Source organism: Equus asinus, chromosome 13 (assembly GCF_041296235.1).
Source record: "Equus asinus isolate D_3611 breed Donkey chromosome 13, EquAss-T2T_v2, whole genome shotgun sequence".
Taxonomy (NCBI): domain Eukaryota; kingdom Metazoa; phylum Chordata; class Mammalia; order Perissodactyla; family Equidae; genus Equus; species Equus asinus.
The window spans coordinates 19,990,355-20,003,300 of record NC_091802.1 but is presented as its reverse complement, the minus strand read 5'-3'; the positions used below and the strand labels follow the sequence as shown (position 1 = coordinate 20,003,300).

The 12,946-nt window shown below is 52.6% G+C and overlaps 3 protein-coding genes across 3 annotated transcripts; 1 reads left to right on the top strand and 2 right to left on the bottom strand.

Moving 5' to 3' along the window:
* The first annotated feature begins 5 nt into the window (after positions 1–5).
* TMEM199 (transmembrane protein 199) lies at positions 6–4,372 on the top strand. Its single transcript, XM_014862113.3, has 6 exons — positions 6–269; positions 1,323–1,396; positions 1,727–1,816; positions 2,330–2,372; positions 2,575–2,687; positions 2,984–4,372. Exons 1-6 carry the CDS (start codon positions 59–61, stop codon positions 3,077–3,079), a joined length of 627 nt encoding a protein of 208 aa, XP_014717599.1. The 5' UTR covers positions 6–58; the 3' UTR covers positions 3,080–4,372.
* Positions 4,373–5,921: 1,549 nt separating this feature from the next.
* SEBOX (SEBOX homeobox) lies at positions 5,922–7,759 on the bottom strand. Its single transcript, XM_014862110.3, has 3 exons — positions 7,547–7,759; positions 7,221–7,381; positions 5,922–7,055 (listed from the first exon to the last, which is right to left on the bottom strand). Exons 1-3 carry the CDS (start codon positions 7,575–7,577, stop codon positions 6,681–6,683), a joined length of 567 nt encoding a protein of 188 aa, XP_014717596.3. The 5' UTR covers positions 7,578–7,759; the 3' UTR covers positions 5,922–6,680.
* A 1,152-nt stretch (positions 7,760–8,911) lies between these two features.
* On the bottom strand, positions 8,912–11,915 carry VTN (vitronectin). Its single transcript, XM_014862109.3, has 8 exons — positions 11,742–11,915; positions 11,534–11,653; positions 11,101–11,457; positions 10,882–11,021; positions 10,469–10,625; positions 10,150–10,302; positions 9,344–9,703; positions 8,912–9,109 (listed from the first exon to the last, which is right to left on the bottom strand). The coding sequence occupies exons 1-8, from the start codon at positions 11,803–11,805 to the stop codon at positions 8,997–8,999; spliced, it is 1,464 nt and encodes a 487-aa protein (XP_014717595.1). The 5' UTR covers positions 11,806–11,915; the 3' UTR covers positions 8,912–8,996.
* Between the last annotated feature and the right edge of the window lie 1,031 nt (positions 11,916–12,946).

Below are 12,946 nucleotides of genomic sequence, written 5' to 3'. Positions count from 1 at the left end.
GGCGCACGGCGGGCGGAACTTCCGTCTCGAGGTCACCTGATCGTAGAGTCGGGTAGACATGGCGTCCTTCTTGGTGGCCGGCGAGCGACTGCTGCGCGCTTTGGGCCCCGGTGGGGAGCTGGAGCCAGAGCAGCTGCCCCAGAAGCTGCGGGCAGAGCTTGAGGCCTCGCTGAAGAAGAAGCACAAGGGCAGCGATCGCCCCAATGGCCCCGCATGCCTGGTTTCCTTCCGCCTGATCCGGGATCTGCACCAGCATCTGAGAGAAAGGGGTGAGCTCCAGTCTCCAGTCCGGAGTCGCTTCCTTTTTGCCAGAGCCTATTCCCTGTTGAGGTCTGTTTCGCACCTCTAGCATCTTTCTGAGGGAAAAATCCATCACTCTTCTACGCCCGCAGAATGCTCATCTAGCCAACCCAAGAATCACCTCCTAAACCGTGGGGCAACCCACAGCCCTCACAATTTCCATGAGAATTCGTCGTAGTTGACAAAATGTACTTGTGCAGTTTCTGTTCTTTTGAGAGTTTTCTCTACACTGGCAGGCCCACGTAGGCCCACCTGACCTTTGAGGAAGTCCAAGTTCTAACCCAATACCACCGCCCATGTTCAGTTTCTTCTTTTAAGCCACATTAGAAAACAACTTAGCATAGTGAGCTTAGCCTGTTTGTGACTCTAGATTTCTTTCCATCTCAAAAGCAAGAGTGGTCACGTCTAATACTTTTTTTGAGATAGGATGATGGGAAGTTGATTGAAAGATCTAAACTGGGAGTCACATCTCAGTTCTAGTCCTAGCTCTGCCAATAACTCTCCTTGGAAGAGTCATTTCTCCTCCTTGGGCCTCAGTTCCCTTAATTGTAAAAGGGAGAGAAAAGGTCAAACTGGCATGTAAGGTCTTTTGCCAGAATTAACATAGTCTATCCAGAAGTGCAAAGGGTAGACTGCTCAACTATTGGAACTAAAAAGGACCTAAGAGATCATCTAATAGTGTTCTCCAAGTATTCAGCAGCACTATGACTTAAACCTATTTGGGCAGTTCTGTTGTGGCCACAGAAATGACCTAAAGACAAATATAAATGGCTTATGTGTTAACTGGGACATTGGCAGGATAATTGAGAGCCAACAGTTAAAGTCAGCTGTGCAGCACTAGGAGCCATGCAGAATTGTCCTGGATTCTTCCCAGCTGAAAATGATTCTGGAGATGAATTCATATAGGAATGGCCACATTTTATTTTGGTAGGAAGAATAGAAGGGCTATACCCTTCTCTGATCTTAATCCTTTGACCTCAGCTCTATGCATCATTATGTTTGTGGAAATCTTTTCTTCCCAGATTCCACACTGTACCTTCATGAGCTCCTAGAAGGCAGTGAAATCTATCTCCCAGAGGTTGTGAAGCCTCCCCGGGTATGTAAGGAATACATTTGTGAGCATCCGTGTTGGCTAAGTTGGGCTTATTCATGACACATCCAAATTTACAAATCAACCTTTGGGCTCAAAAATTTGTCTTTTAAATCCTTGAGAGCTGGGGTGGGGGAACCAGATATTGTCCTCCCTGTTTGACAACTTGGAAAACTGAGATCCAAAAAAGAAAAGGTTTCCAAAGCAATGGAGGCAGAACTAGAACATGGGTCTCCTGGCACCCTTAGGAGTGCTTTGCCCCCTGAAACCATGATTATGACATGCTTTCTAGCACAGTGGGAATATGATTCTTCTCATTTAATTTTTCTGCCTCAGAACCCAGAGCTAGTTGCTCGTCTGGAGAAGATTAAGATACAGCTGGCCAATGAGGAATATAACCGGATCACCCGCAATGTCACTTGTCAGGTAAGGGCCTACTTTTCAATACATGGACTGAGTAGCCCCTGAAAGGAGGGCCCTGCCGTGGAAAGAGGTACGGAGGAAAGAAACAACATGGAAACTTAGTTTGCAGACTCTTCAGGGACCAGAGAAGCTCCATGCTGCATACAAACCAAATATAATTCCCAACTCATTCACTGAGACTCTGGGCTCAGATGGTCACTGATTCTGAAAAGTGTAGAGGTGGGGATGAGCCTTGAAGCCTTTCTTCTGACAGTGCTCCCTACTGTTCTCTGGCGTACTCTTGACCATTAGCAGGAAAGGGGTAGATGGGTACTGAGAGCCTCTGTCCTTTCTCTGAAATGCTTGATCTGTGGCTCAGAAAAGAATCCAGCTGGTCCCAGACAAAAGAACCCACAGAGAAGGCAGTTAATGTGTTGCAGAATAAAGAATGCTGAGCCCAGACTGACAAATGGATACTCTCTGGGCTACCCCTGAGCTGCTTCCATTCTGAAATCGTTTGCTTTTTGTTTTTCCCAGGATTCAAGGCACGGTGGGACTCTCAGTGACCTGGGAAAGCAAGGTGAGGTACTAGGAAATCCGGCTGCTAAAGCCTCTCCCTGGGAGGGGTCGGTCATGGCACTCCTTCTCGCCCGAGTGCTCTGGGTGCTATTCAGGCTTTCTGTTTGAGGGAAACCCAGTTGATGAGGGAGGCAGCCATGAGACAAGAGGGTCTCCTGGAGCATGCTGACCTAGAGGTTTCTTCCCTGGGCTCCTCCCCAAAGTGAGATCAGTGAAGGCTCTTGTCATCACCATCTTCAACTTCATTGTCACGGTGGTAGCTGCCTTCGTCTGCACTTTCCTTGGAAGCCAGTATATCTTCACAGAAATGGCCTCGGTGAGTAGACACCGGGCAGAGCAGGGTGCCCCAGTTGGGAGTGTTAGTAGAAAAGGGAGGACTATGTGAAAATGCCTCGCACAGATTGGGTATTGAACAAATATTTATGTAGTAAATTAGAGGAGCATTTGAGCTATCCAGCAGTCGTGGGAGTAGATAATACCCTTTGGAGAATCCATATCCTCTTTTCTTCCCCTTCCCCCAACTTGTGGGCTGGGTTGGGGGTCCTCTCTATCCTTATTATCAGTGTCAGAGGCAGGCCTGCATCCGCTAAGCCTGGTTCTCTTCCTCCCCAGCGGGTACTGGCTGCATTGATCGTGGCCTCTGTGGTGGGTCTGGCTGAGCTGTACGTCATGGTGCGGGCAATGGAAGGCGAATTGGGAGAGCTATAACTGATGCTTCATCGTCAAAGTCTGGAGAGGGTTTTGGGAGACCCCAGGCTCCTAGCTGCCAATCACTGACTCAGTCAACCTGTCAGGCTCTTCGTACTCAGCACCAGTTAGTCAGAGGACTGGCCAAGGCTGCCTGCTGTTCCTGTGGGGAGCCCCATCCTCTGTCAACTTCCAGAGAGGGTAGTAGAGGAGACTGACAACAACTGAAAAGAACTGGTCTCTCAGGACCGTGTCCTGAACCCTGTGCTCATCTACCTTCTCCAGTCCGTTCTGGGCAGTGCTGGCGCTGGGTTTTTTCCAGCAGGAGTAAATAGAATCCAGGCCTTCCCAGCAGTAGACCGTACTGCCTTGACTTGCCCAAGTGCAGAGATCGATGGTCATCCTTGCTCCACACATCCTTGTTGCAGACCTGTAATTTAGATCAGAAGCCTCCAAAAAAGCAGAAAGGATTCCCTTTCTCCAGTTTGTGCTGGAAGAGGAACTGATCAGAGGACATCAAAAAAAGAAAGACAGATTGGTACAGGATGGTGGAATTGGAAGCATGGCAACTGCCTTTTCAGAATCTTCATTTCTGTCTTCATCCTCTTCCTTCTGCTTGCTTTTTTCCTATTTTCTGTACGCTTTGCCTGTCTCTGCTGCTCAGCCCTGCTTAACCCTCCCACCTTCCCATCACCCTTGGCTCTGCTTCCCAAAATGGAAAACAGTTCAGACAGCAAAAGAGTATGTCTGCTTTTAATTGCAAGATCCCTTGTGCTTGTTTGATCTTTGGATTGAGTATGCCTACTGTGGCTTATCTCTACTATTAATGGGAGACGTTCTTTATAGACAGGGAGTATTTTCAGATTTAACCATATGTATAACTATGAGTATGTGTACATGTCATATATGTTATGAATATATGTATTGTTATAAATAAGCCTAATGCGGCATATTTTATGTAGGTTCTTAAACATGTTTGGGTGAGTGCGAAAAATAGTAAGTAAATGTTCACAGTTGACTAATTGTTTTACATGATTGCTTTTGATCTTGACAACAGTCCCGGAAGTTGGAAAAGGAAAGGGTTTTAGGCCCCTTTTCCAGAAGACAAAACTGAGGCTGAGAGGGATCAGATGACCAGCTGTGGTCCTTCCTCTGTTAAATAGAACCAAAGACTCCTAGGTTGTCCTGAAGTCTCTACGTGATGTTAAACTTCTAAGACTTTAGATTAGTGGTGTGCTGATAGAATCTGTATAAGGCACTTAAAAATGATATCAGCGTTGTTATTTACCTAATAAATATTTATTATATCCAGTATACGTTTGTTTCAAATCTTGTGACAAGACAAAAGCTCAGAGATTTCCATGGTTCTGAGAATTGTTCAGGGTCTGTTCCTAAAGGTAAACTCCATCTTTCTGTTCGTTCTCTGAATGAGCTCCTATGGTGTTTTTTTTTTCCAGGGCTCTCTTCTGTTCTTAGAAGTTAGACACTCATTGGCTCAGTAGACATTTCCTCTGCAATGTTGCCAGTTTCTTCTTGATATGTCGCAAGTTTGAGCCTCTCAGGGCAACATTCTACATGAGAGAGAGGAAGGGTCTAGGCCCTTGTGTTCCACCATAGATCACTTTGTTGAGAAATTTTAGGATTTCTTTGTTCAGAAGAAATATCAACAGAAAAAAATGCAAGCGGCATTTTACAGTGTTTCTAGCAACCCAGACTGTTTAAGATTGAGTTAGAAAAGCTACACTGACCTTTTTTGAAATTCACGGCTGTACGTACATGTGCTGCACTCGGTAAGCCAGGGTGCCCACGTATCTTTAGGCTTTCACATCTTCCATGCACCTGGATTCAGATTAGAAGACTTTCAAATTTTAGATAAAAAGCAGGCCACCTGAAACAGCTTCTGACCCAGGTCATCTTCTCATGATTAGATTGGAGTCATTCCACATACACACACACCCCTTTCTTTGGCTGGGGTCTTTGCCTCATCCCCACCCCTTACTCACAACCCAACAGGCTTCTGTGGCCTTGAGCACTTATTGAGAGTTCCTTTATGGGCCAAGCACTCTTCCCACTCCTGGGGTAGAGAAGTAAAAGACCTAGTTCCTGCCGAGGAAATGGCCTCTTTTCAAGGTGGTTTCCATCTGCAAGGGCAGAATTAGAAATAGGAATCGAGTGGCCTGTCCTCCAGTTCTCCTTGCGGAGAAGGGAACTTTATCTGCCCTTAGCCCCTTCCTCCGTCTCACCATACCAGTGCTTTCTCCAGTGCACTCTGGGTCCAGGGCTTCCCGTGGAGAAAGGGGAGTGCATGGCAGGAGGCCAGTGGAACAAGAAGTTTGGGGCCTTCCCAGTTTCTCACGGCCTGCTGTGTGGAGAGGAAGAGGGAAGTAGCATGTATTGAGAGCTTTTGCAACGTGTTGCACACCACAGGAAACCCTTCACCTGCATTATTTCTTCTCATTTCCAAAATAAAGAGACAAGTGTTACCCTCCTCATTTATCAGGCTCATAGACATTCAAAGAGTTGCAAAGTTATGTAGCAGAGTCAGGATTTGAATCCAGCACAGACCGATTGCAAACTCCCTGCTTTTCTCTCTGAAGCAAAGAAGCTGCAGAAGTGGGGGCAGCTGGAGTGTGCTGGAACCACTGCGATGAGGAGCAGGGCGTGCAGCAGAGGCTCCCATCTCCCCAGGGTCTGTCTTTGAATTAACTCTCCCTCTCACTAATCCCAGCAGAAACCTGGGTAATACCTCCTACCCAGAATCTGTGTGGAACCTGACCCTATTTAGGGATTAGATGGTGGAGATAAATTTCAAAAGCAAATGGCCCTCGTCCTCATTCATTTGCAGCACTCAACAATCCAGATTAAGGTACAGAGTTTGGGTTTTATTTGGAGATTAGTTGGCATTACAGATGAGGGTGATACCAAAACCCACCGCTGCCACGCACATACCCCCACCCCCACTGCATCCTAAATCTGTCAGGTTGTCTCCACAGCCCCAGGTCAGAGGGCAGCCAATCTGATCTTCGTGAAAATTAAATCAACGTAAGCCCCAGCTTCCTATTTCTACTTTATTACTTGAATATCACCCTCTTCAGATCCATGGTTCTGATTAATTTGTCCAGGTGGCAGGATGTCAGGAGAGAAGGCCCTGAACTATAGCCGGGTTGGTCCCCAGCAGTCTGGAATTAGATCAGCACTCTCCTCTCCCTGCTCACTTAGCAGTTAGTTAGGAATGGCCTGAAGGGCCCTCAGGTGAGGGGCAGCTGCCTGTCCTCCTTTAGAGGGAGAAGGTGTTATCGGCTGGGGTGACAAGAATTGGGGACCAAGCCTGGCAAGAGAGGTGGAAAACATGGCCCTCTACCTCATCCCTCTGTAGGTACCTCCTGCTGAGACGATGGGCATATGCCGGGTAGTAGGAGCCAGGCCCCAGTCACTCCACAGGACCCGCATCTAGGCTGGCCTGGAGGACAGTGGAAGGGAGGGATCCCTGAGCTAATCTTTCCCATAAGAGAACCCCCTGTGTAAAAGGAACGGGCAAGGGATCCACTTCTGATGTTTAGTTCTAACGGGCAGGGTAGGCTACAGGAGCCAGAGGAGGGGTCTTGCAAGTTCTGGACCTGGATTAGTGGTCCAGATTGGTGACAATGGCCGAGGCATAGATGAGGTCAGACAGACTGCCCAGTGAGGTCTGGGGAGTAGCTCGGTCTGAAGAGAGGTGGACCCCTGAAACCCCAGCTGGTCCCCATGGGGCTGCAGCTTTAGCCCCTGCTCGGCCCTGCCCTGGACCCAAGCCAGGAGCTGGACAGGAGGTGTGTTGACACACCGAGGCGCACTGAGGTGTGCCGCTGGAGGGTGGAGGCTGGCGTAGTGTTTGTGGCTCCCGGGACAGCTGGATAGTGTCTGAGAGATGAAATTTCTGGGGTGGCTCAGTCTTGGGGCTTAGGCCTCCTGGCTTCCCATTCTTTATTCTCTTAGCCCGGCGGTTCTGGAACCACACCTGGTGAGGAAAGAAAGAATCTCCTCTGGCTCCAGCACCCCCTCCCCCCAGGTACAGGGAAAGCAGAACCGGGAGGCAGGATACCCAGAGAGGAGGGGCTGTGGGTCAAGCCCAGAAGTTGGCTGTGTAAGAGGACCCCCACCCTGAGAGGAGGTCGTAGCTCACCTGTATCTTGGCCTCAGGAAGGCAGGTGACCTGGGCCAGGTGTTCCCGGGTACCAATGTCAGGGTAGGGCCATGCTGCAAACACTCGCTCCAACTCCAGCAGCTGCCCTCTGCTGAAGGTGGTCCGCTTTCTCCGGTGGGGACCCAACCCACTGGCATGGCCTGAGGGCCGGGGTAAGGATCAGGCCAGGACTCTGCAAAAGCCTCCATCCCAGCCTCAAAGCCCCCAACAAACCCTGAAGCCCCTACTCCCCACCCCCCTTCAACCTTCTCCCATCACACCCTTCCCCACATCCTCCCCTGCCCACACTGTCCCCATCAGGTCACCTGTTGGAGAAGCATCTACGGGGCTGGCCATGGAGCTGCCAGAGAGTGAGGAGCCAGAGGGCCATGCCAAGGCTGTGCCCGCACCAGACCCCTCCGTTTGGGGTTTTATCTGCTCAGAATGGCTGGCCCCGCCTCCAGCAGGGGAGAGGTTTAGAGTCCAGCTCGAGGCTGGGCAGAGAAGTCCCGGAGGAAAGAGGGAAGACCACGGGTGGTGGTGGGGCTATTGGGAGTAAGGAAGGGGCAAAAGTTTTGTAGCCCCTACTCCTCCAGGGCTTCCCCAAGGGAGCTGGTCCCAGCCCCCCTCCTCAAACCTCAAACTCTGGCAGTCTGTGTCTGAAATCCTGTACTTCCTGAAAATTCTTCCAGGAAGCTAAAGAAATCCCTTATTCCAGTGCACCCAGTGCTTCAGCTGACCCTCCTGGAGCCCTCAGTGCCCCAGTGCTGGCTGCCATCAGAGGAGAGTAGATGGAGTCTTGTCGCACAACTGAGGACTGGGCTGGTGATGCTGGACAGGATGAGGGTGAAACGGGGACAGGAGGTGAGCTTAAGCCACCCCGCCCTCAGCAGAGCTGGAGCAGGTGTCACCTCCCTCGGGTGGTGCCGGGTCTACTTCAGAGCTTTGCCTGCGTCTGACCCTTTCTCCCTGGCCCCTCAAGAGCCCAGATGTGCTTCCTGGAGTTCAGGAACCTGGAATCAGAAGAGGTTCCACAGGTACAATTGGAGGGTTTTAAGAAAGATGTTTGTTTTTACGGTGTCCTCATCCCATCCTTGGAAGTCTTCTGGGCCACTTTTCTAAGAAAAGTGGGTGCATTTGCATTTCCTTTTAGTTCCTGCCCCTCCCCATCTCTCCTAACCTCAGTGCCCACCCCCTAGACCCAAAATGGAGAACTTAGAGACTCATTGTAGGCGTGGGTTTGGGGGAGCACAGTGACCAGTTCACCAGGGACTCTCGTGTTTGTGAGCTAACCACATTTCAGGTCCAGGATGGGCAGAAAAGCTGAGCCAGAACCCACCGCGTCCTGCCCCTTCTTTCTCCTCCAAGGCCCTAGTCAACTCCAAGAGGCAAAGCAAGCCCAGAGCTGGGCAACTCCTGTCATCATCAGAGGGGGTCAAGCTCCTGCTTAGCTGCTGTTGGGTTGCTTGGGGCTGCTTACCTCAGGAGGAAGGCTAGCACTCATGAGGCCCTCCCCAGCCTACAGCATCCCTGGTTCACAGAGAGGACTTGAGCCCAACATGGGCTGGACACGGGGAGGCTCTTCTCTGTTCCCTTCCCCAAGCCATCCTGACAGCCCAGCTTCCCCTCCTTTTCCCAGGCAGATCCCTGCCTCCTGCCCGTCCACCCCAGTCAGGACAGTGGTCTGAAACTGAGGGCCAAGCGATCTTTATTGGGCTGGGAGGAGGAGGTCAGAGGAGGGAGCAGCGGAGGGCCCAGCTGTGTGGGCTCAGACTCCTACTTCTCGTCAGGGGCTGGGCAGCCCAGCCAGTACTGGGCGATAGAGCGTGGGTAGGGAGGTCTCACAGTGTCCACTTGCCGTGTGCGAAGGTTGACTCGGTAATACTGGTCTGGAAGAGAGATCGAGAGAGGGTGTGTGAGATCCAGCCTGGTCCTGCCCAATTCTGCCCTGAGAAAGAACTGGGTCTCTCCTAGAAGGGGACGTGAACATCCACAATACGGCTAAGAACTTCCAGACTGGCCTTCTGGAGTCACCACCCAAGGGCTGCATTCTGCCCATGGGGACCAGGGACAGCAGGGAAGACCCTGGCCAAACCAGCTACAGGGGTGGCAGGGGCTCCAACCTCCTGAGAAGAAGTAGACGCTCTGGATGGGCTCGCAGGTGGCAGGCATAAACAAGTCCATCTCATAGTTATAGTCATAGTTGTAGGCTCCCACGCCGCTCTCCTCACTGGAGAACCAGGACAGCCAGGCTGAACGGGATTGCCGGCGGGGGCTCTGGCTGCGGCTGCGGCTGCGGCTGCGGCCACGGCCACCGCGTGACCGATAGCGTTTACGGTTGCGACGTGCCGACTTGGGCTTCTTGACCCAGGAGGAGCGGGAAGCTGAGCCTGAGATGTAGATGCGGCCAGCCATGGCCGCATCCACTTGCCTGGGCACACCAGGCCAGTCCTGGCTGATGAACTGGGGCTGTCCAGTACCACCTGTGGCAGGGAAAGCGTTGTTGGGGAGCCTCATGGGCCTGGACCCTGCCCACAGCAGAGCCTTTGAGTTCATCAGATGCCCAAGGATGGACCACGCCTTGCCCAAGGGCACACAGCAAGCTAGTGGCAGAGTCCAGCAATCGGCCTTCTGACTCCCTGGTCAATGCTCTTTCCCTTGGCCTCCCTCCACCATATTCCCCCCATCCCGGTGGCCTCAGCCACAGCCCCTCCTTCTGCTGGCTGTGCTAGGCAAAGTCCAAGGTGTGGGGTCGAGGTAGAGGCAAGCCTCCCCCCAAAGGTCAACAGAAGCAAAGTCTGGCCTGAGCAAACAGCTTTTGATCGATAGCTCCACAATCAGCCCCTCCAGCCAGCCCAGCCCCACCACTACCTTCCCAAGGGATCCCAGCCCTCTTGAGGGGGAAGCAAGACTTGCCCTCCCTCCATACCAGAGGAAGTGTCCCTGAAGAGAAGTCTGAAGATGTCTTCCCAGGTGTGCTGCTGCATCAGGGCAAAGTGTTCAAACACGGTCGACAGGGAGCTGCCTTCACACTCCTCCTGACTGGGCTGTTGCTGGAAGTGGTACTCCCAGTACTGTTTCCCTGAGAAGGGATGGGCATGAGCAAGGCTGGGAAGCCCAGAGGCTATCGAAGTTAGGAGCTCCTGGCAGGGGGGTGGGCATAATCTGAGGCCTGTCCCCAGTGAAGTGTGGAAGAAAACTGCTCCACCGCCTGCTCCTCCTCCACCCCGACCCCACTGCCCGAGTACCCTTGAAAAAGTAGACCCGCTCCCGGCCACTGTAGCTATGAGCAGGGAGGGCCAAGGCTGCGTCCACGTTGTCTGGAATGCCACTGAAGCCTTCAGAGATGTTGCGGGGGTAATCGGGGTCCAGGACACCATCCTCGAAGCGCCAGTACTGACTACCCTAAGGGGTAGGGAAGGCGGAGAGGGGTGACAAGACAGCTGCCTGGGCATAGAGGCAGAGTCCCATGCCCAAGGCAGCACTCCCAGTTCCAGGCTTGTCTCCCAGCACCTGGAGCCTTGGACTTCCCTGTCCACAGACCAGCCAGGGATCACAGGCCGGGATCCAGACTTCTTGCCCATCCTGGTCCTGCGAACAACAGCCCTCAACCCCTGCCTAGATGCCCTCAACCCTGACCCACAGCCCCTGGGCCTGGCACCTTGAAGAGGTAAGTCTTCCCCTGACAGTTGATGCGGGTGAAGGCGGCATCAATGGGGCCCTCGATGCCCCAGACATCTTGGATGAGTTTGGGGTACCCAGGCCTCACTGCCTTTTCATCCAGCTCATAGCAGTACTTCCCTAGAGTGGGGGAGGTTGTGTGAGGGAGGGGATGCTTCTGGGGCAGACCCACACCCCCATGACCTGCCCCTGGAGTCACCTCGGAAGGCAAAGAGGGAACCATTCTTGAGGTCAGTGAAGGCATCAAAGGGCTTCCCACTGCACAGCTCCTCCTCTGCTGCGGACTCAGAGATCTCTTGATCAGTGGTCTCAGGCTTTAGGGGCCCCGCCTCAGGCCTTAGAGGCCCTGCATCAGGCACTGAGCTGCCCTGCCCAGGTCCTGGGTCCTCTTCCCCACGGTTTAGAACAGGTGCCTGCTCAAAAGTCTCTTCAGGCTTGGCCTGCAGGTCAGGGCTCTGGATAGGGGTCTCTGACGGTAGTGGGACGCTGGTCTCCTCGTGGTAGTCATAGACCCCGTACTGATCTTCTGGCAGAGTGAATACATCCCCGCGAGTCACTGCAGGCAGAGAGGATAGTGGTGAGTCTCCAGCTGCAGAGGGGACCCCAGGCCCACCCAGCCACTCTGAACGCACCTTGAGGCTTGCACTCAGCCTGGTAGTCGGCGCAGCAGCTCTGGTAGTAAGAGCAGAGCTCGTCGCATTGACACTTCCTGTCGGAGTTGAAGCCCTCAGTGCAGCGGCCTTTGCACGACTCTGTGGGGAGGGGGTGTCAGTTGGCACGGCCAAGCCTGGCCACCCTCACCCTACATTGGCCCAGATGAGCACCAACACCCTCCCAAACCTTGGTCAGCCAGTACAGCCCACGCCAGCATGGCCAGCATCAGAAGGGGCTTTGTGGGTGCCATGGCAGGGCCTCCAGCTGCGAGCCTGGCAAACTGGGCTCTGCACTTTGCACCCCCTGCGGTCTCTGCTCTGATGCCTGAGGAAGAGAGGGAGAGGCGGAGACAGGGAGGGAGGGCACCAGACAAGAGGCGCTGCCTTTTCTGCTGCTCTGTTTACTCAACCTCCAGCCCAGCCCCCAGTGCCGGACCCCTGCTGCCGCATAGGGTCACATTCCTGGAACTCTGGGCCTGGGAGAGCTGCGAATAGGATCCTTGCCAAGCTCAGGGTCATCTCAGAAGGGGAATAGCACAGTGGGTCTGGAGGGAAGAAAGAAGACCCACTCTGCCACTCCCTGGCTGTGTGACCTTGGGCAAACTGCTTTTCCTGCCTTAGTTTTCTTTTTGGTAAAATGAGACTAATAATACTTGCCTCGTGGGATGTTGGGAGATCGCGTGAGCGAAAGCAGACAAAACGCCCAGGGCCTGGAATGCCCCAACTTCTTTCCCCATAAATGGTTATTGATCCATGATCTGTTTGATCAGGCACATCCCTGGCTGGGTGGCTCACCCACCCATTGTGTATTTAGGGCAGTGAGGGGGGGTTGGTAGGAGGAGCGCTGGTAAGCACTCTGTGGAAATTTTTTTTTATCATGAAAGAATGACATTTCATGTATGTGTTCATCTCTTGGGTGTACTGATTTTCCCAAGCTGGTCTTCACAGCACAGTAAGTTGGGTGAGTATTAACCCTTTGGACTAGATTTGATTCCTGAGCCCTCCACTAACTCTCTGCTCCTGGTCAGGCCACTCTCTGTCGTTGCCCTCAGTCTCCCCATCGGTAAAGAGTGGCCTAGTTCCCCATATTTGCAGACCCTCCTGAGAAGTAAGACCCAGAAAATGGGTCTTTTTACACAGAAAATGCCCACTAGGACAGAACGCCTGATTTTGTGCCCACTTTCAGAGCTCCACGGATGTCCTGAAGTCCTCCCACCCCCTGGCGGAAGTGATCCTCAGAGTTTCCAGCTGGCTCTTCCTGTTCTGTAATCAGAGGGGAGTGTGACTTTGGGTAGTCTCTTCTCTATGGGCCTGAGTCGGGCCAGCTGTTAAATGGGAACGCTACTCCCTACTTGTATGTATGCTGTAAGGCTTAACTGAGAAACAGGCATA